The sequence below is a fragment of the Corvus kubaryi genome, unplaced genomic scaffold (genome assembly GCF_017639235.1).
Source record: "Corvus kubaryi isolate FWS band 111438036 unplaced genomic scaffold, C.kubaryi_AGA036_p1.0 37341, whole genome shotgun sequence".
Taxonomy (NCBI): domain Eukaryota; kingdom Metazoa; phylum Chordata; class Aves; order Passeriformes; family Corvidae; genus Corvus; species Corvus kubaryi.
The window spans coordinates 12706175-12732297 of NW_024581112.1; the positions used below are offsets into that span (position 1 = coordinate 12706175).

General features: G+C 41.5%; 1 protein-coding gene across 4 annotated transcripts in view; it reads right to left on the reverse strand.

Moving 5' to 3' along the window:
- The window catches only part of LOC121666178 (ephrin type-B receptor 5), a 66729-nt gene that overhangs the window by 29517 nt on the left and 11089 nt on the right, over positions 1–26123 (reverse strand). For 3 of the 4 annotated variants that reach the window (XM_042031387.1, XM_042031386.1, XM_042031389.1), the window contains exons 2-4: positions 18466–18684; positions 8061–8125; positions 4879–5575 (exon numbers count right to left, since the gene is read on the reverse strand). In XM_042031387.1, coding sequence (XP_041887321.1) covers positions 4879–5575; positions 8061–8125; positions 18466–18559 — 856 coding nt within the window. In that variant the 5' untranslated portion in view covers positions 18560–18684. Of the gene's footprint in view, positions 1–4878; positions 5576–8060; positions 8126–17072; positions 17266–18465; positions 18685–26123 lie in introns of those variants that run through there. The other variant, XM_042031388.1, reaches the window with a different exon arrangement.

The window sequence follows — 26123 nt, forward strand, 5'->3', positions numbered from 1 at the left end:
TCTTGTTCTGAATAAGGTGGGATCAGCCAGAGATAGAAGCAAGGCACAGTGACGCAAAGTGGCCCTGGGTTGATCGAGAGTTTCACAGTTGCTACAACTGTTTGGGTGGGTAAGAGAGAGTAGAAAATGAAAGAAACATAAGGAGAGAAAAGTGTGTCTTTTGAGTCTTAAAGAAGAGCATCGAATCAACTGAGATAAAATAAATGAAGTGACTAAGAACTCTTTCCCGCTTAACTGTTGATAAGAGATCAGTTGAGTAAGGGATTTTTTAGGTAAAAGAGGTGGAGCTGAAGCAATTACTGGATAATTATATATGGGAGAACTGCCAGGGAATTGGTTGAGTGAAGGAAAAAAAAGGCAAAAACACGAGAGGAAAGATTTGGGCAGGGTAAGGACAGAATACAAGTAGACAGTAAGCACTTGAAACAGGAAAAGCAGCAAACTACTTGAAAAGCACCCAAATGTATGTGCAAATAGCAGAAGAAGGCTGGAGAAGCTGATGAAAGGAGCAGTATGGGAGAAAAATAAATAGAAAAAGGTAATCTAGATCAAGGCACCAAACATTACTGTCTACTGTGAGTTTACCTTGAAAGTAAAGTTCTTACCCAGGAGAGGCTAAAACATTGGGTTTGTTCATTTTGAAGCAGAGCAGGCTGTGGGGTGGGAGCTTACGGCTGTCATCAGCCACCTGATGGGAGGATATGAATGAGGTGTAGGCACAAGGTGGCAGAATATGAGGTAACAGACACAAGTCATAATAACCTCTTACTACATCTTACTAAAATCTTCTGCATAGGAAAAAGTAATTTCGCCATGGGTGTTGTCAAATATTGGAACAGTTGCCCAGGGACATTGTGTAATCTTCATCTTCAGTAATAACTAAAACTAGATTAGAACAGGCCTTGAGTGACCTAACCCAGTTTGGTCCTACTTTGAGCATAGGGTTGGAGCAGGTGACTTTCACAAGTCCCTGCAATGTAAATTATCCTGTGGTTTTAAAGAAAGCATCTTTTAAGTGATTAAAATTTAAGAAGAGCTCATTGTGCTTTTTTTTTTCCTTTGCTACTAGTATATGCATATTTTTAGCAGACTATTGAATCTTTTACTTTAATATAAATCTTAAATTCTCTTAGCCTCACACACTGAAAAAGGTTTACCCAAGCTGGTGAGAAAGGGCATTTTTTAACAGTACAAAAATAATCATGCAATATTCTTCCCAAATGAGACCTCCAACAGCTCTGTGCACAGTTGCTTGCTCCTGTAGTTATCAGTAATACAGATGTGATTCCTTCTGCAATCAGAAGGGACTACAGATAGCCAAAGCATATGAGCCATTTTATGGAATCCTTAAAGCTACTACAGATGACAGGCAGACCTTTGGCTTGCTTAATACTCTTAGAAACATCCAGGGAAAGAAGAGAGGAGAAGCAGCCATGTGGATGGCTGACCTTGATAAACACCCAAATGCCCACCCAGCCACTCTCTTACTCTCCCTCCTCAGCAAGACATAGTGAGAAAATTGGATGAGAAAGCTCGTGGGCAAAGGTAAAGAAGTTATAAAGACAGGGAGCTTGTTTACCAATTACTGTCACAGGCAAAACAGACTTGGCTTGGGGAAATTTAATTTATTGCTGATTAACATAGATTTGGGTAATGAGAAAACAAAAACAAACATTAAACCAACACCTCTCCTCCTCCCTCTCCCAAGTTCAGCTTAACTCTTTTCATTCCAAACTTGTTCCCTCCTCCTGTTTCTGGCTGGTGTTTTCTGCCCCTGGTTGAATATGTTTGTACAGAAGTGCCACACACATGGCTAATCAGCTCAGCTCTGTCCAGAGCTCTTTCCCTCTTTATTTGGAAGTCAGCTTAGCACTTTATCAGGCAGTCATTCTTCTTCTCTTTTTTGTCTACATTGTCATTTTTGGAATATTTTTAAAAATGTCCCAGTCATACATTCTAAATATTATTTTCAGAAGCACTGGTAACTTAAATCCTGTAAGACATTTGCAAGGCAATGCACCCTGTGTGTATACATCTACAGAAAGAAAATGAGTTAAGGTCCCAACCTGCTTTTTTCCTCTGTAAACTGCCATTCTCTTTTCTGACTGTTCACCATGACAAGTCTACTCAGATAAAGTCAAAAGTGAACCCCATGCAGACTGCGCCCCACATCACCCAAAGGTTGCCATTTCACTCTTCCATTTAGCTGGATAAATTTGTCATATAGTAACATACAGCAGGCAGTCTTATAAAAGTAAGGAAAGAAAGTACCTTAACTCATGACAGGGGGCAGGGGGAAAAAAGGGCTTTCTAGCTATCTGCCCAGAATGGCTCTTGGCAGATTCGTTGTTCTAAATAAAGAGGTAACAGCTGGTCCAGGAAGGACTCCACAGGCTTGCATATGGTGAGGGGGAAGGCAATGCCCACACACTCTTCTACTAAAGCGTAAGAAGGAAACTTGCTTCTCCTCCTTATCCTTGGTTGATTCTTCAGTCTTATTAAGAACACCTCTCCGCATTACCATCAGTAGAAATCTGCCCTTGAGCTATTGCTTTTGTTCTGCATTTCATCTAGAACACTGTGGCAGCTCTGTATCATGGAGTACTTCTGTTCTTCATAAGGGAGAACGTTATGTACAGAGGAGAAGTGCTGGAGAGGACTCCACACAGAGAAACACCAAGCAAAAAGACAAATTACATGAGCTGAATGTGGCTTCATTCAGACAGGACAGCAAAATGTTGTTAGCAGGAGAAGAGATCAGGATGGACGATCAAGCCAAAGGAGTTTACAAGAAATATGAGGAGAAAAAAAACCCCTCTAACATGATGATTCCTATTTGGTTGTCATTGGCTGCTGTAGGCTGCTCATGGAATCTCAGGAAGTAAATGACGGGAACTGACTTTTGTAGCTTGATAGACTGTCATTATTTCAGTTATTCTTTATAATATTAACCATTTTCATCTATCTCCAGCTTCTGTGACAATGAAGCTGCAAGGAAGTATCAGCTTTTACTGAATACTACAAAAAATGGAAGACAGATTTTTTAAAAACCCCTCATTTTTCTTTGGCAAGTCTAATTTCTTTTTCTTTTTTTTTTTTTTTTGACTGCTTAAGAGTACTATCTGAAACTAAATTATTGACTGGCAGTTTATTTAGACTGTGAACTAGTCATGCTACTGATGCAGACAACAAATTTAGCGCCATACAGAGCTGCTCTACATCAGAGCTTACTGTCTCTGGAGCACCACTAAATGAATGCAGTTACGTTTCTCCCAGAATGAGCAGGATAAAAAGGCACACATATTTTAATTATTCTCAAAGTTTAAACAAATGAAAAGCACTTACCAATTTTAATTTCTTTATAAGTCTCCAGCACAATGACCTGTATTTTAATAAAGCTATTTTGCATGACCCAAATCACTTCATGAAGCAGGAATTTAAGGTAACATATTGACAACCATTAATTATTCATTGCATTTGCACTCGGTGTTAACCAGAGTATTTGTATGCTCCATGTCTGAGTTAACTCTCGTTTGAATAAATCCAACTTTTGCATTTTGTCTGCAGCCAAAACTGGGTTCCACATTACATTTATTTTTTAGAGTACTAAGTGTATTGCAGCAACATTTTACATGGCTGAGAGATTTTGAGTAGATGCATATTCAAACAAAGGAAGCATCAGAAGAACATCATAACCAACATAAGCAGTTTGCTCTAATGGACAGTCCTAAGCTTGAGACTGGAACACAGTCATGACATTAGACTGGGTGTTCAGGCTTGGCCAGATTTTAGCCCAATACCACTTCTGGGTGATATGTGATGTATTCTACTTCCTCCTACAAACATTTCACAGAAATACCACGGGCCCTGGGGCAGAGAGTACATTACTAGTAATGATGATACCATTAAGACTGCTTTTCCTAGTCAGGACAGGCTCACAGAGCCCTGTCACATTTTCTCTGTCCCATGACCAAGCTGCTGCCATTTCCCCTTTTTTTATTTTATTTTATTTTATTTTATTACTATACACTAGCAAAAGGGCCAGAAATAACTAGGACAAAAGAGTGTGTTAGCTCTGGGCTCAGCTCTCCCCCATGTGGCATCTTCTTTCTAACACTGTCGCCTCTTGGTAAAGAAGTGGAATTATGGTACATCTGGCTAGTGAGAGCTCCTGCTAGTTCTGTATAAGTAGCCTGAGAGGCTGTCTCTGGTGGCAGCTGGAACTAAGGCCTGAGTGGAGTTTCCAATCATGTTCGTAGCAGCAAGCAGTGGTGTCCTGGTTTTGGCCAGGACAAGGATAATTTTCTGCATCAGCTGGGAGTGGGTGTGGCTGTGGGGGTGTAACCAGGACTAGATGTTACTCTACACCACCTCTTATCATTCCCAGGGATGGGGAGAAGGCACTCACAATCTGAGGAAAAGGGCATTCCTTTTTGTTGGGAGAACACCTGGCTGGAAAGAGCCAATCGATCAGTATTTGTTTATTGTCACTTCCCATGTAAATCATTTGCCTTACACCTTTTGTTATCAATATTGTTGCTGTTACTGTTCATTTTACTATCTCATTGCTGTTTCAAATAAATTGTTCTTATCTTTGCCTTTTGTGCTTCCAATTGGAGGGGGAGCGAGTGGCAGTGTGGTTTTAGTGGGAATACCAAACTAGGGAACACCATTCCTAAACCAGGACAAGCAGTCACCCCAACTCCAGTCTGAGGAGCTAAATGTGTCAGAAGAGGCTGCTACGAAGTGATCTCTGTGAGAAATGATTTACTCTCCCAGGTCTGTGAAATTTTGGCTAGTGCCAAATACTGCTGATGCAGAGAACCAAAAAAAAAGGTGGCTGCCTGAGTTGGGGGGATGGGGAAAAAGTTCTCTCACCTTGGCAGGCTCGTTCATCATCCACAGGCTGGTAGCCAGCCTTGCAGGTACACCGTCCAATGGCGACCATCCACTCCCCTTCTCCATTGCAGTGCAGCCGAACACTCGAGGACCCCGTCGTGCTCGTCTCCTCAGCATTGGGTACACACGTCCCTGGGGACTCCACCAGGGAGGTCCTTTCCCCACCAGCAAACGTTTCAGGAAAGGAGGCAAATCCTCTCACCACAGCTGGGCACTTGTAGAAAAAGACCTGGACTGCCACCAAGGACATGCAGGCTCCTGAATCCTGGAAGGCCAGGTAGAAGCCGTGCTTGGTGAGTGGCCCAAAGCTACGCACTTTGACATTCATCTTGACCACCTTCCCACTGCTGTCCACCTGGGAAAAGCTTTCATCAGCTGCAATAGTATCCACTTTGGTCCAGGGGCCCTCACGCCACTCTGGCATGTCCTGAGAGGCTATGTCAGCCTCCGACTGGTGGTAGTAGAGCGTGAAAGTCTCCTTGCAGGAAGAGGCCACAGTGCGCATGCTGGCGCAGTCCCTCACGGAGAAACGGAGGCGGACGTGCACTCGGTGGGCTCCACGCCGCTCTATGAAGTGGGTGCGCAGCCAGTTGTTCTGACCTGGCTCAGCCACGTTGCACACTTGAAAGGTTCGGATCAGGCGCTTCTTGTCATCCAGGACACTTACCTCATCCCACTGCAATGGATATAGAGGAGAAAAAAGAAACAGTGAAAAAAAATGGAATCAGTATTCAACTGCACCAAAAATACAGGACAGGTCTTTGTCTTTCCCTTCTCCTTGCCATGTCTGTGACAAGATTTGAACTTGCTGATGCCATGTGCAGCACAGCATTCTAGACAGAGTATGACCCTGTAAAGAAGAGCAGTCAAAACTCTGAAGTAAGAACTGCTGTGACAGAAAACATAAATCATGCAAATTTGGTCACACGACACTGACAATCTTAAAATGCGAGAGTCACACTTTCTTCCCTCCTATTTTCCCGTCTCTCATCTCCAGAGACAAAACACAGGACAGAAACAAATGAGATAGAGCAACAAAGACACTCTTCTCTGGAAAACACATTGAAGCAGAAGTCGCTTCTACCCAGCTTCACCACAGTGGGAGCTGTGTTCTGACATCTGTGCACATAATCCACTCAGCATGGCCACTACAGGGGCAGGTCCAGATCTGGTTTGTGCCTGAAGGAAGGCACAAGGGAGGGATAAGGAGGGGTAGAAGCGCGTTCCTGTACAAAGCTGTAAGAGAAACCCCTCCTTATCCTCTCAACAAGCTTTACAGAATAGGTACAAGGCCCTGGGTAAGACAGAGGACGTAAACAGTGAGATAGGAGAGAAGGAACCTGCTCAAGCGTTCTCGGAAAGGTCTGACCAACCAACCCCTCGCAACAAGATCTGCATTAAGACCATTTGCCATTATGGTTATGGCCATCCGTGACTTTCTCCTGTGTGAAACAGAAGCACCCATTTGCAGACCAGAACATCTTTTTAGGCAAGTGCTGCCTCCCTGGGCCCCAGTTTAGTGATGCCACTAGATGATGGAAGAGCTTAGTACAGCCTTCAGACTACTATCCACACCTGCTTTTTCACATGGGTACAAATAAAGTACCAATAAAAAGTGCAAAGTTGATTTTGAGATTTCAGGGCACTGGGAAGAACGCTACAGACCACAGGTAGTGTTTTTCTCCATCCTTCCAGTAGTGGTAAGACACTTGGGAAGAAACACATGATGCCAAGATATCAGTACCTGGCTTCAGGATTGGTGTCTCTGCCAAAATGCTTGGGTTTGTGACCGTTGAAGAATCTTTGAGACATAAGGTGTGCTGGGACCTGACAGAATCCACTGTCCCAATGGAAGAAATGTATCTTTGCTCATAAACTGGAAGGACTGATTGAGAGATTTGATATATAATTGATGGAGGAAGGGCATACCACCAGGAGAGCTGAAGGTAAAACCAAGGGTTGGCATGGCATAGACTTAGGATGGCACTGCTAGTTGGGATCATGTACGATGCTCCTGGGAGCATGGAGGGCTCAGGAGCACAACTGAAATGTTTGTACACCATGGGAGCACTGGGCAATCATCCCTGGCATGAAATTTCTCAGGAACAAATGCCGGATCCTGCACCTGGCATGGAGTAACTGCAGGCACAAGCACAAACTGGGAGAGGAGCGTCTGGAGAGAGCCCGCCCTGCAGGGAGGGCCCTGGGGGTGCTGGTGGGCAGCAGCTCAGTGAGAGTCAGCAGGGTGTGCCCGGGCAGCCCAGAGGGCCAAAGCCGTGTCCTGGGGGCATCAAACACGGCAGCACAGCCGGCCAGAAGGGGGGATCATCCGCTGTGCTCAGCGTTGGTGCGGCCTCACCCGGGGTGCCGGCAGCAGTTCTGGGCCCTGCAGTGTAAGAGGGATGGGAAGGTCTTTGAATGTGTGCAGAGGAAGGCAACAAAGCTGGTGGAAGGGCTGGAAGCTGTGTCCTGGGAAGAGCGGCTGAGGGTTCTGGGGTTTGTCCAATTTGGAGAAAAGAGAGGCTGAGGGGTGACCCGCTTGCTCTCTGCAGCTCCCTGAGGAGGGGAAGGGCAGAGGGAGGTGCTGATCCCTTCTCACTGGGATCCATGATAGGATGTATGGGAATGGTTCAAAGTTGCCTCAGGGGAGACTCAGAATTGACATCAGGAAGCATTTCTTTACCTACAGGGTGGTCAGACACTGGAACAGGCTTCCTAGAGAGGTGGTCAATACCCCAAGCCTGTCAGTGTTTAAGAGACATTTGACAGTGACCTTAATAACATGCTTTAACTTTTGGTCAGCTCTTAAGTGGTCAGGCACCTGGACTAGGTGATTGTTGTACGTACCTTCCAACTGAAAGATTCTATTCTATTCTATTCTATTCTATTCTATTCTATTCTATCTGTATGGAGGGATGGCTGGAGGACTCTATTTCTGGAGCAGAGTGGAAGGAATAGGGTAAGGAGGTGGCAACAGCATCCCACTCAGCATCCTCCTCTCTTAACAATCTGGCTCTGTACAACACACTGTGTTCAAATTGTTCATATGTAGAAAATCCATAAATCAAGTCTCACTGCTTCCAGTTTCCCTTTCTTCATCAGATGCATGTACATCATCCCAGCAGAGGTACAGTCAAGAAGAGGACAAGGGAAATGCTTACCCCATCAGAAGGGTGTGAGGTCCAGCCAATCTCTGAGGTCTCTTGAGTTGTATCCAGAAGTATTTCTGTTTGTATTTAAAAAATTAAACAAAAAAAGTATTTTGTGCTATTCCAACTCAGACTAAAATCTTATCTGTTCCTCACAACATTGTCTTGTAGAGGGCTTCCATACACCAAAAATAAACATTCATGTTTTCAGATTAATTACAACAGGTTATGTCCATACTAATAAATTAAGAAGGGCCAAGACAAGGGCAGAGACACTGGGCACATAATCAGGCTAACTCATGATTATCAAGTTGCTTGGCAATATTCTGACCAGACTTTCCCAGGCAAAGTGTAAACATACTGACAGCATGGAGCAGAGTTATCATAATGAGCAGTACACATGAGACCACTCTCTTTTAGGAAAGGAAAAGGTGGGACACAAAATGAGCTACATGAATCCATGCCAGTCTCCTTAGAACTATGGTTGCCCATTTTATTTGCAGATGTAAGTGTGGACATGAGGCCAAGACATGTTTATTTCCAGTTCTGGAACCAAATTTCTTTGGGAGTTTAGGATTATGACCCATCTGATCCTGTAATGGATTCACTTAGTTCTGAAGCTGGGTATTACATTGCAAGCCTGTGTAGGAATCCCAGTATTAAACAATCTGTTGCATCACAGGGCTCAGGAGCAGGGTACAGGCAGAACTTCACAGGCCTAGCTTATTCCCACTAGTCTGCATTTCCACTGTTATTGAATCTACCACTGGAGACAGATACTAGCCTTGACTGCTCTCGGACATTTTGTTCTCTGCTTGGGTACAAATAAACACAGAAGAGACTGTGACAGTGCAAACTATAAACATAGTATTCTCCAAAAGAGAATGTCAGGGTCTGAGACCATCGTGGTATGCAAGCATGTGCTCCTCACTCTGTATATTTAGGACACAGAATAAGAAAATTACTCAGCTGAACAGGTATTTACATGTGTTGATATATACTGTATAAATCAGCTGGCTTTTCTTAAATTCTAGGAAGCTTTATTTGCTTATTTTGATTTTCATATTTCTATCTTATTGCTTTAAAAAAAAAACCCAAAAACCAGATTAAAAAAAACAACCCAAAACCCAACAGCAACAGCCAGCTTACTTACAAATAGGATTCATTATTCCAATTTCCCTTGCAAAGTTTTAATATTATGACTGGTCCATGTTTTATGCACGTGAAAGGTCCTCAATGGGTTTTATCCCCAGTTTGTGGACTGCGGATGTCACTATCCCTACCAATACACCTGGGGATTCACTCCACATTAATCACTGGAAAGGAAAGACTAGGCTCATCCTAAAGCAGACATGATCAAGTGAGCAAGTTTATACAGACCTCAGCCTTCACCCATGTCCCTGAACTACATTCCCTATATTCCTACAGGATACTTTATACTTTTTAGACCTCTCTGAGGAGCTGATGCAGCTCCTTGATTCAAAAGCAGTGCAAAATACCTGGGCTGGCTTGCCAAAACTAGAAAGAACTACTGGTTACAGCTAAAGTAACCCCACCAAAATTATGTAACAGACCTCAGGAAATGCTGAGCTGCTCAGTTCTCAAGCACAGCTCAGCTCAGACAGCCCCTCTGAGCAGCAGAACATCTGCAAAAGGCCTATGCCTCCCTGAGGCACTGTCTTCCCTTGGCTGTCCTGGCAGCAGAGGAATTTGGCATTCCCCCATGCTCATTACCCTTCTCACTTGCAGTCTGGCACAGAGATTGCACTGTGTCATGTCATTATTTTGCCACTGGGTTCCCAGACATGGCCTTGATATGCTGAAATAATATACAAGGCCATTTTTCAACACAGAAAGAACTTCTTTTCTAATCAGATCTGAGTCTCCCGTTTACCAAAGTATAATGCATCTACCCCACGGAAACTAAAAGAAAGTACAAGAGAGAAAAGTTAATCAGGGCAGGGAAAGCCATCTAGAAACTGAGAAAGGAATGGAGAAGAAAGAAAATAGAGAAGACTTGCTCAGCAGCCTGTGCTCTGCCATGTCAAACATTCTCCAGACAGCTTCTCACCAGTGAGCAAGGTAATACTTACCAAGCACATGAGTATTTCACAAGCAAACAGAAATAGGCAGCCTGAAGCAGACAGCACTGTCCCTTTTACAGTGCATATTTTAAGTCAGAAACCATTAGAAAAATAAGAAAAGTACACAAGAATTTTGTGTTCATAAATCTCATTTCACAACCTACAGCCTAAAGTCCCTCACTATTTTTCTTCTTTCTCCCTCACCTACTGGCTGTATGGCTTGAATCACATCCTCAGTCACACCAGCTGCATGCACACTCATAAATCTAACAAGCTGTTAAACTGCTCTCTAGCTCTGAGGACAGCAGGCACAGTAAGGTTCATGTTCCCATGGCTAAAAACTCCAACCCCACCGAAGTGCACGGCTGCATCCAAACCACCTCTCAGGAATGGTCCTTGGTCCATCCTAACCTCTGACCTACGTGTAGGCACTGTTTGTGTTGAGATTAGTTGGCATGGACCAAACAAATCCATGGCTGTGCTCATAATTTAACAGTATGAATGACTACATGTGTACATGTACAAGCCTTTGCTCTGACACTTTAGTAGCACTGATGACTGCTGTAGCATTCCACATCCTTACTCTGCTGGGCCAGACCAGTAATCTGCTGCTCTTGAGTGCAGAGAGAAATGATCTGTTCAGCTGAATTTACCACCCTGGAAGAAAAATGGCTTACACCCTTTCATCATTGCTCAAAATCAAAATCAGGTTAAACCCAGGCTCAGTCCAGCCCATGATGCTGCTAGAGGCAACACTGATTGAGGTATCTCTGGGTATCATTGGAGCAGTAGTCCACTCTGCATTAAAAATGAGGAATAGGCAAGATATCTGAGCAATCTAGAGGCTTTCAAACATGTGAAATGATGACAATTCTACAGCTCTTCTTCGACTCCTGGTTCAATCTCAATTTTGAAGAATGATATTCCAATTTCATATTACAAGTGTTATTTTAGTTAAACTAAGATAAAAATAACCGATGAGAGATTCTCCTGTATTTCTCTTCCCTAAACTAAAAAGAAAAAACATCACTTTTTATAGAAGAGTCAAATGGGTTCATTATATTCTTCGCAAAATCTGAACTCTCATTTCAGCATCCTCAGTTCTTGCAGGCCAGAAAGGATGAAATAAAAATCCCAAGTACTTAAGCTAGTACTATTCTATATTTACATCACAAAACAATCTCTTGGGCTACATTATGCTGTTATGTCAACATCCAGAAAAACTAGGCAGAGGCTGGAAGCTGCTATTACACATCAGGCTGTTCAGAATAGGCACATTAATGATCCTCAGATTTTGGTCTGCCTGTATTTTCAAGCAAGACTATTAAGCGCTTATGTTACAGACAAAATGATACCCTGATGCAAGAGGATGACAATTCACCCAAGGATGATTTACCCTTAGACAACCTTCACAGAGGCAGAGATGGCCTAACAGCTTTCTGGACTGAAGAACATTCGCCCTCAGTGTCTTAACAGGGCAGTGGCGCAAGAGGGAATTATACAGCCAAAGCCTTGCAAACTACAGCCACAGACAAGAGAGCTGATCCTGAGAGGAGAGAAAAAGAATTCCTTTACCTGTGTGATGAGAATCTAGTACTAAAACTGTAGAATCACAGAATGAAACAAGCTGGAAGGGAGGTACAGAGGTCATCTTGATCAACACCCCACTCAAGGCCAGGCTAAATTACAGTAGGTTGCTCCAAACCTTGTCCAGTTGAATTCTGAATACATCCAAATGTACACTGGTAGAAGGCAAAGGGCACTACGGTAAAAGGTAACATTCAGAGAGTTTGCTTTGCTATGCAGCTGAATGCCCCAAGCAGCACAACTCACTCAGTTAAAAGAGTTCTTGAAAAGAACTGAAATGTTACTGAGCTTGTTCTGCCTTCTGTGATTAAGCCTTGAGCAAGTAGGAAGAGTGTGAATGCTCTCTAAGAAGGCTGGGAAGAGAAAGCATTCCCTGGGCTTGTGCAAAAACAGTGTTAGGGGTTGTCAAATCCAGTAACCTCACACAAGCCAGGCTGCTGCAGCTCCATGGCCCCAGGCAGAACCAATAGCAGAGTTAAGTGGATATTCCCAACAGGCACACACACAAACACATGCAGGCACTGCACATCTGTGAATGGCCAGCCCCAAAGATCAACACCAACAGAAGCACTCACCAGTCAGGCAAACAGAAACCAACAACAGCCTCATCCTGCTCCCCTTTCTGGTGGGTCAGGATTAAGGTCTGGTAGTGGGAAATACATATGCATTTATATACAATATAGATCCCTGCAATAACTGTCCTTAAAGGTTTAGCCTCCTGACCTCTTGATCTGTGGTCTCTCCATCTGCTGGCACCTGAAGCTCACAGCCCCACTCCCGGTGTGAGGAGTCAGCCAGCCTCACTCACTGATACATCCCTTCACACACACACAAAGGCACGCTATGGATCCTCTACTAACAGGCTTTAGGGATGCAGCCTACCCAGTCGCTAGCCCTGGATGCTTGTTCTTCTGGGCTGCTATTCTTTGGATCTCTCCAACAAGTGGTCTTCAACACTCAGCCGACCCAGGAGTTGGCCCTGGGATCATCTTGTCTCTGGGTGGACTGAGATACACAACATACAGACAGGACTCTCAAAGAACCCCCAGAATTTATGGTGACCGGAAGAGTCGACCTGGATCTCCTGATAGTTGATCTTCCCTCACTAGATAAACCCCTCCATTTGTCTCACTCACAGAGACACACACATACAAACTAGTGTCTCATTCCTCCTCCAGACTCTGGTCTTTCCCTGGCTTCCCAACCCACTAACTCTACCATCAGGCTAGTCTAGCTTGATGTAGAGATCACAGGCTCACCAACACAAGCTCACTCACTCCAGCTCCTCGCCTCACAGATGCACAGATCCTATGACCACCTTGAGTTCCTAGCACTTGATTTTCATCCATTTCATGATCTCCAGCTGCTGGTTGCGCTGACTCATGGGCCACTATGACCTGTGGTTCAACTCCAGTTGCTGGTATAAAAATGTGCATGCACAAACACAAACAAAACAAAACCCCCTCAGCCAGGTAACTGGTGAAAAACGGAATTTAGTAAGAAGATAGGATAGACTGTGGTGATCAGATGCCTGACAGCCATACTGACCTGCAGCTGGTGTACGTGACTGGCCCCTTATCTCTCTACTTTCTCACACTTAATCCTCCCTTTCCACACCTACAGTTACTCCCCTAAACAACCCGCAGTTAATTTTGCAGATTATCTTCTCTACTTCCCATAATAAATCCTATGCCCCTGATGGCAATAATCTCCTTCAATCTGCAAGGCGTACCAGAGAGCACTTCCACTGATTTAACTTAATGGGTTCCATTCCCACCCCATGGACTGATCACACTCCTGTGGTAGCTCCGGGAGAAGCTGGGTCAGGGCATTCATTTCTCTGTTAGGTTATTCAGGTTCCCCTGCCTTTCACTGTTCCTCTGTACTCCTTTGAGCATGGGGAGAGGACCCTTTTATCAGGAGCCTTTCATCACTCAGATAAACAAATGTATTTATGCATGGGGTCTATCATCTGGAGACAAAATACAGTGAAACCTTTGGGAAGGTCTAAATACACTAGAATTTCTTCCAAAACTAAACAGCTATTGTAGTGAAGGCAACAATATATCAATAGCTAATGACATATGCAACTGTAATAAGTATTCTATTTTTCAAAAATGAGTTGATGAAACAAGTAAAAAACCAAACAAAAATAGCAAAAAAATCCAACTTGTTTGTAACTATCCAACACAAAGACTTAAAAAAAAAAATACTTCAAGTTTAGCTATGAAAAAAAAGACTTAACATGAAAAAACAAGCTACAGAGTTATAGAGTAATGTAAGAGTATATACACAAAACCAACCTATATGAGACAACTGAGTTCAAATTTTTCTTGTATAAATCTGTATTGTCAATCCTGCAATGAATGATCTGTATTACTTCTGCAATGCTACTTCTCAAATGCAATTAATTTTTAAAAAGCTATTTGGATTCAATGGGCTATGTGTTTAGTAAGTTCCATGAAGTATAATGTAATTTAACTGCTTGCTATGTCAGAGCAAAATGCTGACACTATCAGAACATCAAAGTTGTCATCTGCAAGGAGGAATTCTCACACTCCAACCAGGAGTTATGCACCATCTGTGAAAGAGAAAAATGACAGCCAAATGGTGTAGAATATGGAAATACACAGCTTTTTGCAAGGTAACACAGTTTTTAAGCTTTATGAATGATTGTGTATTTTTCTCTTTCCCAGCCCCTTTCTTTTGTTAAAGCTCTAAGGAAACTGCCAGGATTAGCATGTTGCACTACTACTGATGTCAGAAAATGCAGACATCAAGAAATTAAAACAAAAAAAGTTTCAACTTTGCATATGAAATCAAGTTAAATTACTATCTACAACTTTCCTAGTGATACAATATAATATCTACTCTTCCACAGCTTAAGAAGTTCACCCACCATTGTAAACACCCACCAGAGTCTAGAACCTGGATCCAACTGCCACTGCCATCAAACTGGCTACTTTTGATGGCAGCACAGCATGACTTTCAATGCTTTTATATGTTTTCCTGCTTCCTTTTTTTCCACAGACATTAAAAAGCAAGTTTATGTCTTCCAAAGTTTTACTAAAGCATGTACTAAAAGTCCTGGATACCCTACATTACAAGAATGCTGCTCCTTTTCTTTGAAGCTTTAATTAGCTTTGAATATAAACAGTGTTAGCTGCAGCACAAATACTCTGTCCTGTCCTACTGGCCTCCAAGCAGCAGTTTGGGAACAGATTCAACACAGGGCATGGTACAAACCTGGGAGCAGGGATGTCCTAGCACAGGAAGTACACAGGAATCTACTATGGAAGAAAATAAACCAAACAGAGCTGCTGAGATTGACCAAAAGGATAAACCACTGTCTATTCTCCCTTTACAAACAAGATGTGCATCCAGCCCACTCTCATTCACCTTCTGCATGTCTACAACAGGGTATTCCTCTGCCCTGGGCTTTCCAAGCATGTGGCGAAGATTTTGGCATGCAGGAGAGCATCAGGAAAGAACTGTGAAGAAAATGTTTGCTAGGATTTTAATAACTCGTGTGAATCACAAACAATCAAACGAAAAAGTTAATTTCACTTTTTTTTCCCCTGCAGTAAAATAACACTAATTTAAATCTTTCTTTGTATATACTAAACTGCATATAATAAGCCAAAAAACAGTGGTATTTTTCACTCTGAAGATTCCCTCTGAGGAAAGTGTTTTCCTCCACTTCAAAGGCAAGCCAATTTGAGCAATCAATACATTATTCTCAACAGCCCAAGACAGCAACCAGTTAGTAGAAAAAATAGGGGGAAAATGAATTAAGAATGTCTGACCTCACTACCTTTCTCTTCCATATTCCCTTTTGCCAAGGAGACACTCTTAATGCAAAGAGGTTTTACCAAAGCAGAAGAATTATTCTCTCTATATCTTGAATTTCTGGAAGATACTTAGAAAGATTGTCCAGCTATTCTGCAGGCTTGAGAGCTTGTTGTAAAATAAATGCAGTCACTTACATACAGAACACATCATTCCCTTGGAACATATTTAATGAGTTCTGCAAAATGAACTCTGCTTGTGTTTACAGCTGTAGACATTTATAACTCCATCAAAGCAAAACCAATATTCCACATAAAATTGATCTCAGTGCCCTGGAAAGAGCTATTTCATTAACAAGTTATCACTCGCTCTCACCTGTCTTGACTGCAGCCCATCAAGCATTCTTAAATCCTATGCTTCACTAACTTTTACAATCAGAAAGGTTAAATTAAAATGTTAACTTAAATATTCAGTGATAAACTGTAATTACATACATATATAGATTTTCAAAGAAATAAAATTAGTGTACTTCTTTATGCGGCTTTGAGAAAAAGGAAAAACCCATTCCTTTACCCAGCATGTATCTCAAAAATAATGCTCTCAAAATTAAATCCTCAAAAAATCTTGCAGAGCCATAAACACTGAGAAATGTAGTATTAATGAAAACTTCTGTGCAATTGTGTTTTCTTTTATAAAGATAAAATAACAAGTATATAAATGTCCTCTGTTTGCAAAGCAGTCTTCCCTCAGGTTTCCATTCTGGCTTTTTTTTATTGTAAAAACCATGTCTGGAAAACTTTGCAGAGACATGCTCATTCCTAGTGAAATCAGTGTGTCCAAATACTAGAGCTGCACTGAATAAATTCAGCCTAATGTTTCCTTTTTATGCATTAAAACCAAAACCAACAAAAACGTTTTCTACTGCTTACAAGAATTTCTTTACTTCTGAGTCATGAAGGAGTTTAAAGTCCCATCAGGTCCTGTAAAAGCATGCTGCCTTCTTTATATCTGAGAGGCATTCTGCCTAAGAAGTATTTGCTCTCTTCATAATGCATATAAAGATGGTTTGAATATTTTGACTACTTCTCTTCCCCTCTCTACAGCTTCTCCTTCTTTTCTTAATGATTAACAGTAAGGCTTAGAAAATTTCGAACAAAGTTTGAACAACATTTAGTTTGAGACAAAACGTGATTTACATTCAGACTTCAACTCAAATGCCCGAGAAACACTAGGAAGAAAAACTACCTTGATTGATTTTCCCACTCAGTCAATTCTCTTTAGTTAGAGGTAAAATCTATTTTAAACACCATCTAAAACTTCTGCGAAACTTTACAAAAACTAAAGACCACACTGGATATTCCCTGTATTTTTCAACTTAAATCTGAAACCTGAATTTCAAGTTTCTGCTATATATAATAATGAGTCAACAAACAAGCCATGGGCCTTTTTTCTTCCTTATGGACAACTCTGCACTAAAGCAAAGCTTTCTACATAGTTATCATCAGACTTTCCTCCCTTACCATATAATTTTTCTTTGACTTTTGACCACAACAAAAATACTTACCTCTGAGATGCAAATCAGCTTTGGAGTGCAAACTTAGGACCATGCAGTACAGTCACAAGGAAGATGCTGACTCCCCTGACTCCGAATTGAGAGGTGCAGTTTGGCTCATGGACACCTTTACTGTTTCATCTCCATAGGCAGAATTTTACTGTCCTGTTTTAATCCGGGCAGTCCAACTACGTGATCTGTGAAGCTGTATCACACAGTACTTTCTAAACTCTTTTATCTCTACAAACTTTCAGGAGTGAGCACTGAACTAAAAAAATGTTCACTCGTACAGGCATCACTCAGTTACTTCGTATTTGCAGAGATAATGGACATTTCTCCCCCCCTTTTCTATCTCAGTTTCTCTACCAGTTACACAAGGAATTACACAGTAATTTGTAATACAATTTTTAAACCAGTAATTCACAGAATTTCAGAGATTTAAGAATTTCTATTATAATCTTACATCAATTATTTAGTCCTTGAACTTCCCATACACACTGCATTCCCCTCCTATTAAGAGAAGGGATGCTTTAACAAGCTTTCCTCTTTTTATTAGATCTCACACTATTCTCCTTTCCTCTAGGTCTTTCCTTGAGATCGTTCCCTTTGATTCCGTCTCTCCCTCCTCTCCTTTTTCAGAGGCTTTCAGAAATGCAAGAGATGAACATTCATCACAAAGCAGTACAGTTCATTGAGCACATGTAGCTGCAAGGATATTCTTGGAACAAACAAGGGGACTGTTTACAGTACCTCTGCCCTTCTCTCACTCTCTTCCATAGTTCTCATCTTATCTCCTGCTCTCATCGCCCTCCCTTCTATCATCTCTTCTTTCTCCTACCATTTTCTTGGCACCTCTTTTCCCCTGCCTACCTTTCCCCTACCCTGCCTTCACTGCTCTCTCCCTCCTCTCCCTGCTGGCTGAATGTGAACTGCCTCTTCTTGTTAACGCAAAGCATTCTCTCCATATCTATTATTTGAGGCAACTTTTTCAGATGTGAGACAAAGACTCTTGATTTCAGCCCACTGGGTGCTGTCTTCTAGAACAGTATAAATGTCCAGAGATTTTTTTCACAAAGCAAGCATGGTGCAAGAACAGGAACACGAGAATCAAATACACACAAAGTATAAACAAGGAGCTTATTCCTGGAGAAAAAAATCTATTCTTTGAGGCAGTCACTTCTGAGATAGTTAGCAATAATGTTCATTAATGGTCCTTTATAAGAGGGTTTGCCTCTCCCACCAGAAACAACACTAATAACTTGTTAAATCCCAAGAGATAGTGATCAACCATCAAACAGAAAGACATGCTCATCTGAACTAGGATACAAGCATACTGGAGAGCACACTTTTTTTTTTAACCTCTACAGAAAACTTAGTCAAGTTGTTGCAAAGCATCTGTTCTTACCTTCTAATGAGGTGACTAGATGAAAGAAGAAGACCATCCAGAGCAAACCCATTCCCGACACTCTTCTTGCACTGATGCCAGCATTAGAATCCATGAAGATTCTCTGTAAATACCACCATCTTCAACAAGCACACACCACTCCCTTGAAATGGCCAGAGATTTCTTGCAGTGTTTTAATTTCTTCCCAAATTAAAGGACAGAGGCCTTCACAGAGAAATACTGTTTAAGAAAAAACAGAAGGTAGAAACAGAAATCAGGTCACACTAACACAAAACTGACAGTTTTTATACACCCATTCCATCATTTACTACTTCCAAGACATGGGTGAAAAGGAGTAGCACAGACCCAGTATATACCACATACCCACCCCTCAAGACTCCAGTCAGTCACAGGTGTTTTGTGCTCTGCCAGTACACACAGATTTTGAGACTTTCATGGCATCAGTGACAGTGTGGCTCCCAAATCAACGTTAATCTCTACCACAGTATAGGCTGTACTATTACTGAAGACCTGATCCTTTCTGCATCTTTGGAAACATTTCTTGGAAGGTGTCCATTCCATTTCCCCTGTATGCTTTTCAAATTCTGTCTCTTGTAACTTACACTTTGCCTTTTCAGGACTCTGCAGGGCAGTAGCCATGACAGGAGAGTTTTTGCCAACACAAATCTGCACAGCTGACACACTTGTAACTGCATTTCAGATGCAGCCATTTGTCCCTTTAAGCACAGGACTGTAGAACACTACTAAGTTGGACAGTATTTTTCCCGTTGATATGTCGTACGTGAGGAAGCAAACATTGTGATATTTAAGGTCAAATAGGAAGCCTGCATTACAGCCAGAAAAAGCACACAAGTCCAAGCTTATTATCTTTAGTGGGAAAAAATCCAAACAAAACTCTACCACCACCATTAAGAACCTGACATAAAGGCTTATCTTACAGTAAGGGAGCAGCATGTAGTCTAATCCAGCATTGCATTAGATGAATACAGCATAACAATTTTGCTAAGCAAGGTAATTCTAGCTCCATCTGTCCAATTCTCAGCTCACCAGAGAAATATCACAGTAAAATGTAGGTTGCATGCAAAAAGCCAGTATGTTTTGTTTCTTCAGGTGCTCTTTGAGCAGAGCATTGAAAACACTCCAATGTCTTCAGTGAGACAGTGAAGCGTAGCTAAGGAGAAAGAAAAATGTCTCAGGCAATATACAGAAATGGCTCAATAACTGGGCTGAAAGAGGGGAGGGAAGAGTTGTAATTAAAAGGGGCAGCCTCTGTGCAATTATCTGAAAACCTTGCAATAGGGAATTTGAGCAACTTGGGCATAGCAGAGAAAAAAGCAGCCTGGGGAGTATGTGAAAAGGCAGTGCAGTGCAATTAGATTTGCTTTACTGGAGAGGGAGAGAAATACTGGACAGGATGGAACAGTTCTCTCTCTTCTGCTGCCACCAGTGAGAACCTAGAGCACCCAAATGAACCAAAGGCACTCTGGGCATCACAAAAATGTAAGGAAACTAAAGGGATCCCAGCAAGAGGCAAAAACTTCTATTCATTACTTCCGAGGAAAGAGAAAAATAAAGTGCACTAAGTACAACTGAGGAAAAATGAAGATTAAATGTGAGGATGGATATAACACAGGTACTGCTTATTAGTTTATGAAGCCTGTATACAACACAACACATCACAGAATAAAAACACCACTGGATGCAACTGCACAAGGGAGAAAATTTCAGGGTAATGATCAGAAAGTCGTTCTTCACAGAAAGAAAGATCCAAGCACACAGCAGTGTTCTCCTGGAACAGGACTGAAGATTGCTGCCTGAGCCACCAAAACTAAGATTGGGTACACCAAAATCAAGCCTGCAAGATACCTCTACATGGAGACATAAATACTTACCACTTGGACTGCCAGTCAATCTATACAATATCTAAAAGTTTTTTACTAGGCCAGTAAAATCCTAAGAGATGGGGACTTTTAAACACTCATAATGAAGGCAAATAAATGCAGAAACAGAGGTCAAACAAACTGAAGAATATCTTAATTTCAGTCAATGGGACTTCATTTATCTGCAGAAGGCTTGAAAACAGCTCACAATTCAGATTTTCTCATGTCACATAACTTATGAGTGACAGAGCAGAAAACAGAACCCAAATACACTTTGGCTCCTGGATCTCAGGCCAAAGCATTGAAATTACCACTAAGCAGTTACAACTAAGAAACCCCTCGTGCACAAAACCAGACACAAAACAATTTCTGGCTCCAAGGAAACCAGTTGTTCTTCTGCTGCCCTCCTGACCCGCACATCTCTCTTGCAACATCTGTTTGCCTTATCCTGGTTGATCCTATATCCCACCTAAGTTACACTGCCCTTCAAGAGGAATCATACAGCCTTTGTCTGGATTAGACTGGCAATTATCTTCCCTGAAATAAACTGTGGCCAAATAAAAAAGCTGGTTGTGATTTAGTAGTTAAAAAAGGTAAATTTTTTGAAAATTTTTTTTTTAGAATTCTTATTCTGCCTCTTCCACACCTCAGTGAAAAATGCTTACTCCACAATGAAGGATAGAGAGAACATTATGGAAGCATTTAAGGGAGAGTAGGAGGGAAGCACTAGCCTCTGTGAATTAAAGAGTACCAAGCCCCTAAATTGCTAACCACTGCCCTGCCCTTCCCCCTAGCAGTTGATGTGTACAGAATCTGACTACACCCAAAGACGCTCATCTTTCATTCTTCAGTTCCACTACTACTTCTACCCTACACCAAACTACGTAAACAGAAACCTCAAACAATCCCAACTTCTAAACCACCCTCTTCTCTTGTCCACACAAGCACCTTTCCATGGCCTTCTCAGCTAGTTACTTCTTCCAAAACTGCTTTCAGCAAGATTACTTCTCTTTGATACGGAATCCACTACTCCCCATTCTCCTCCAAATCCGACTGCAAAGTAATACATCTTCTGCACACAGGATCTATAAACTTCCATTAATACCCCTTCTCATGCTCTCTCCTCCAAATACATGAACTTGCTACTCATGTAGCAGATGTCACTCCTCTTATGCTAACCCTTCCATGAAGAATTTAATCCATTTTAAGGCATGTATTTCCTTAGCTAGAGGAATGATCCCCATCTCCTTGGAAGTCCTGAAAATCGTAAAGCATCTGAAAAGCATGACAGTTCCTGAGGATCCAAATGTCTTTTAATGATTCAGCCCTATAAAACTGTGAAGATCTCAAGCAGTCAGAAAAGACCAGTCACATATTACTTTTACCGTAATACCAAGCTCCAAGAGATGGGAAGTGGAATTTCCTGGGTTATCTCCTTACATTATTCACCAAAGCTATTATGACTGTTTACTTTGGCACCCTCACTGGGGTACCCAGATTACCGAAATCTACGTTCGAGATCCCAGTTAGAGAGATAAATAGAATCATCACCAGTATTTTCAAGAATTCTGGTTTCTTAGCTGAACAATCAGTGAGGGAGAAGAGTTCTTTGGAAAGCTTGTCAAGGTGAGTTTTGAACACCACCAAAGATGGAGACTCCTCAGCTTTTTTGAGCTTCTGTAGCAGTGTTGAAATGGGTAATTTAAAATTTTTTTTTACTGGGGATTTTTTTTCTTCCTTCTATATATGTCTGTTGTCTATCTCAGCAGAAGAGAGTCAGCTCTTGCCAATCACCTCAAACCTTCTTCTACCCAAGACTGAAAACACAAACCCTTTCAGCTGGAAAGCCTTGAATGTGAAACAGCATGCCTGGCTTGACTGGCACTGTTTAAGTCCTGTTTAAGTCCTGTTTATTCTCACCAGACAGGACCAGCGCTGTAATTTCTCACTTCTTCTGAACTCAGTCTTAAAGTGGGAACACTTCAGTACACATCCAGGCAAATGATGCTCAGTGCTACAGAAGAGACAGTGATAGTGCTCCCACATGTGCTAAAACAACTGACAGTACTACAGCTCTGTGCTTGTGAGACTTCTGTCACAGAGAGGGCTGCTGTCTGCCCATGCTGTACCTAAGCTGTGGCAAAGTATTTCATGCAGCCAGTACCTCTGCAGAAGCCGCTTTATGCAAATAAAGGATTCCCTCGAAGTTCAAGCACTGTTGGTGATGACACCTGAAGAGCCATAGGGCACCAGTGCTGCTAAACAGGTCAGCATTAATTGAAAATTTTCTTCCATCAGTGCATGTGTTTTTATTAGAAAGGAAGCAGGTTTGCTCCTAGGTTTGTGTAGCCACTTATTTCAGAGTACCCCAATGGTGTCTTGATGGAGGTGGTCATGCACATGACAAACCTAAGAGGGGTCTTCTTAGCATGGAGTGCTTTTTCTTTTCTTCTGGGGTTTGCATGGCACTGATGAAGAACAGTGGTGACTAGATGAATGTATTAATTCTGTGATGGCCACAGGTTCTTCTGGACCTAAGCTTTGAACAAAACCCATCCTTTTCTCAACCTTTTGACTCTAACCATAAAACTTTAGACAGACCTTCACTGAACCATGTTCTAGCTCACTACACAGACAATATGTAGTCACAGATCAGAAAGTAATAGCACAGTGACCCTATCTCCCTCTGACAGATACCACCTGCAGAACCTGACATCAAATTGCACTAAACATTCATCTGAACCATGCATCTGTCTGGCTTCCACGGGAGGAATTCAGGCACGCATTTAGGATTAAGAAAAAAGCTAGGATTGTTCAGGTACTGCACAAGCCTTCTGGAGGAAAAGATGAGGGCCTGACAGGCTCTTCCTCTCCATTAATGGAATGTAGCCATTTCTTTGAGTTCTGCATTTCAAAACACAAGAAAACGCAGAAGCAGATGAATGTCCACCTCAGCCAAGTTTTGTCTGTGTGTCCAGTGCCAGGAAGAAGTGCTGTGTGCAGATGGCTTGCAAGCCTGGCCTCTGTGTGATCCACTTCCCTACTCCTCCTCCGGTATCCACAAATATAAGACAAAGGTTACTAGAGAATATCCCCCAATTCATTCCCTTTAGCATCTCTTTAGGAATTAATCCAATCCCTGTTTTGAACTTATTAACAGATTTGGAAATATATCTATCCTCATGCAACAAAGTATTTTTACGTATTTTAAATTGTTCTACTAATAGAAGCTGAAATCGTAACAGTGCCAAATTTTTTATGCTTTCAGTTCTTCTTATCTGTTCCAAGAACTTTTCCAAATCATCTTGTTTCCTCCCACTGGAACAATGCTTCTTCCTCGTTCATTGTTAACTGACTCCTCTAGGCCTATTTCACAGCAGAAAACATTATATGGGTATAACTTCCCTCTGCTACACTTGATTCCACAGATTTTCCCCGTATTTGTCATACTTCTTCCTCACCTCAAAAATTCTTCAGGGTAGAGAAAATGCTGTACCTTTGAAAACACAGTCTTTCCTCCTCCTGCACATTTTGCACTGTGACTCATATCAGTTTAATATTATCTCTCAGCAAGAACCATTAAAAAGATAAATGAGCACAACATCTGGGAGAGTCAATAAACTACTATTCCAATTAATTTGTGCTGCACACTGATTCATCACATTTAGGCAGAGTACAAAAAGTGGAATTAATACTCCTCATTCGTGATAAATAGGGGATCATGATAGTGCTACACATCAAGCAAGAGGCCTCCCCCCGCCCTTTGCTGCCCCCAGTTCTGTCCTACTGTAATTGCTCCTTTGCCACTGGGATGCCCTTGCAGCAATGGTCATGCATCTCAGTGGGATAAATCTCACAATGTCGTTGTGAAAAGCTGTCACTCAGTGCCTGCCCAACACTCTGAGCATGAAATAATACTGCCTACCTTCTTTCTTGGACAATAATTACAATAACTGCTATTCATAGAAATCTTTCTACATCCCAAACAGGAAGTGAATGGGGGGAGAGCAACATATAATTTATCGCTCAGGGTTTTAATATAATGAAGTTAATGTTTTTTCTTCAAAAAATTCTATTACTGGGGCACATAAGGCACCACAGAAAAATGATTGATTAAATAAATAGATCATTTTGATAGTTGCTGTATATCCTTTTATCCTCTGTTACTAATTGAGATTATTTTTAATGACTCCAAAATACTTTGGAAATATCCGAGAGGAGAGTGGAATTTGTCAAAAAAAAGCCTTGTGGATTTTTTACCGTCTGTTCATTAATTTAATTTTGAGAGAAATGCTCTAGATGAAATGTATAACTAAATTTAAAGGAATTCTTCCCCAAGAGCATACTTCATAAAATACTTCTTCTAGCTGGCTTGATCATTTGCTTCCTACAGATTATCTAGATAGAGCTGTGTGTCTATTGGGATCCCTTAAGTTTACAATGACAATCCAAGATCTGATTCTGAATATTCTCCAAAGAAAGACATTTACTTCCTTGTTTACCACAGAAACACCAGGAGTCCTGAAGCTGATCTTCCATGCTCTGATTATACATTTCCTAGTGGGATCCAAATGAAGAACTTCCACAGCTCTTGAAGGGAAGAAAGAGACGCTTATTTTCATGCATTCTTATTAAACCCCTGAGGCTCGAACAGGGTGTCCAAATTAGAAGCATAATCACTCAAATGACCTCTACAGTCACTGGACGGAGCTGAATCATCTTCACCAGGTAACTAAGAGCTGCACTAATTAAAAAAGGGAGCTATGGACAGCTGAACAGCTCCCTCCCGATGACTCCCCAGGTGCAGCCGGCAGGTATCTGGGGAGATTCCGAGCCTCTGTGAGATCTTTCAACCCACAAAGGTGGCCACACTAGCATCTCTTTAGATAACTACAGTGCTTTCCCTTAAATCTCTCTCATCTGCCATGACACATAGTCAGCTAGAGTAGCCTCACAGCTTAGCTTGTAAATCTAGTCTTTCTTCCTAAGCAAAATTCATTCACAGCTGCTCCATGTTTCTGCAGACTCTCTCAATGCCTCCACATCATGCTCTGCTATTCCTAACAAAGATGGACACTGATCTCTTGAAACTACAGCAATTAAAAAAAAATTTTAATTAGATTCTTTCTTCCACCTATTAGATACTTTAATTATATACATATTAAACACAATTAAGTTCCTGAAAGAAATCTCTTCCCACCTCACAAGATTTGACTGACAATTTTTATAGTGATTTGTGTCGTTTTCAAAGAAACACTGGCAATTATACTTGAGTTTCTAACATTCACACCTGGAAGCACAATCCTGGTTTTATCATATTAACAACATTATAGAATGAAAAATGTGAAGAAATTAATTTTTTGGTATGTAATCCATCACTTGCCTGATAGAAACTCTCCAAAAAAACCCAGGAATTGAAATGATACAGAAATTACCCCCTCTGAATTTTCATACAGTAAATAAAGGAGACTGTACGAACAGGGAGAAAAAGAATTAGCAGCTGTCCATCACATTTCTCTTCTTTGATGGAAAGAGAAGATGACAACTATACCCACTGGGTATGGTTTCACTGTCCTGCTATTGATTTTACTCTAATTTCTCAGGATACTTCTCTCAGTACAACTATGCACAGATCCTTGCACTTTTATGTGGAAATAAATATGTTATCAACTTCAAGTATGATTTATCTTTGACAATTATACTTTCACCGGTACAAAAGGAAGACGCAAGGCTTCAGAGAGGAAAATAAATGCAATTCACAAACTCTAGGGTAAAGCA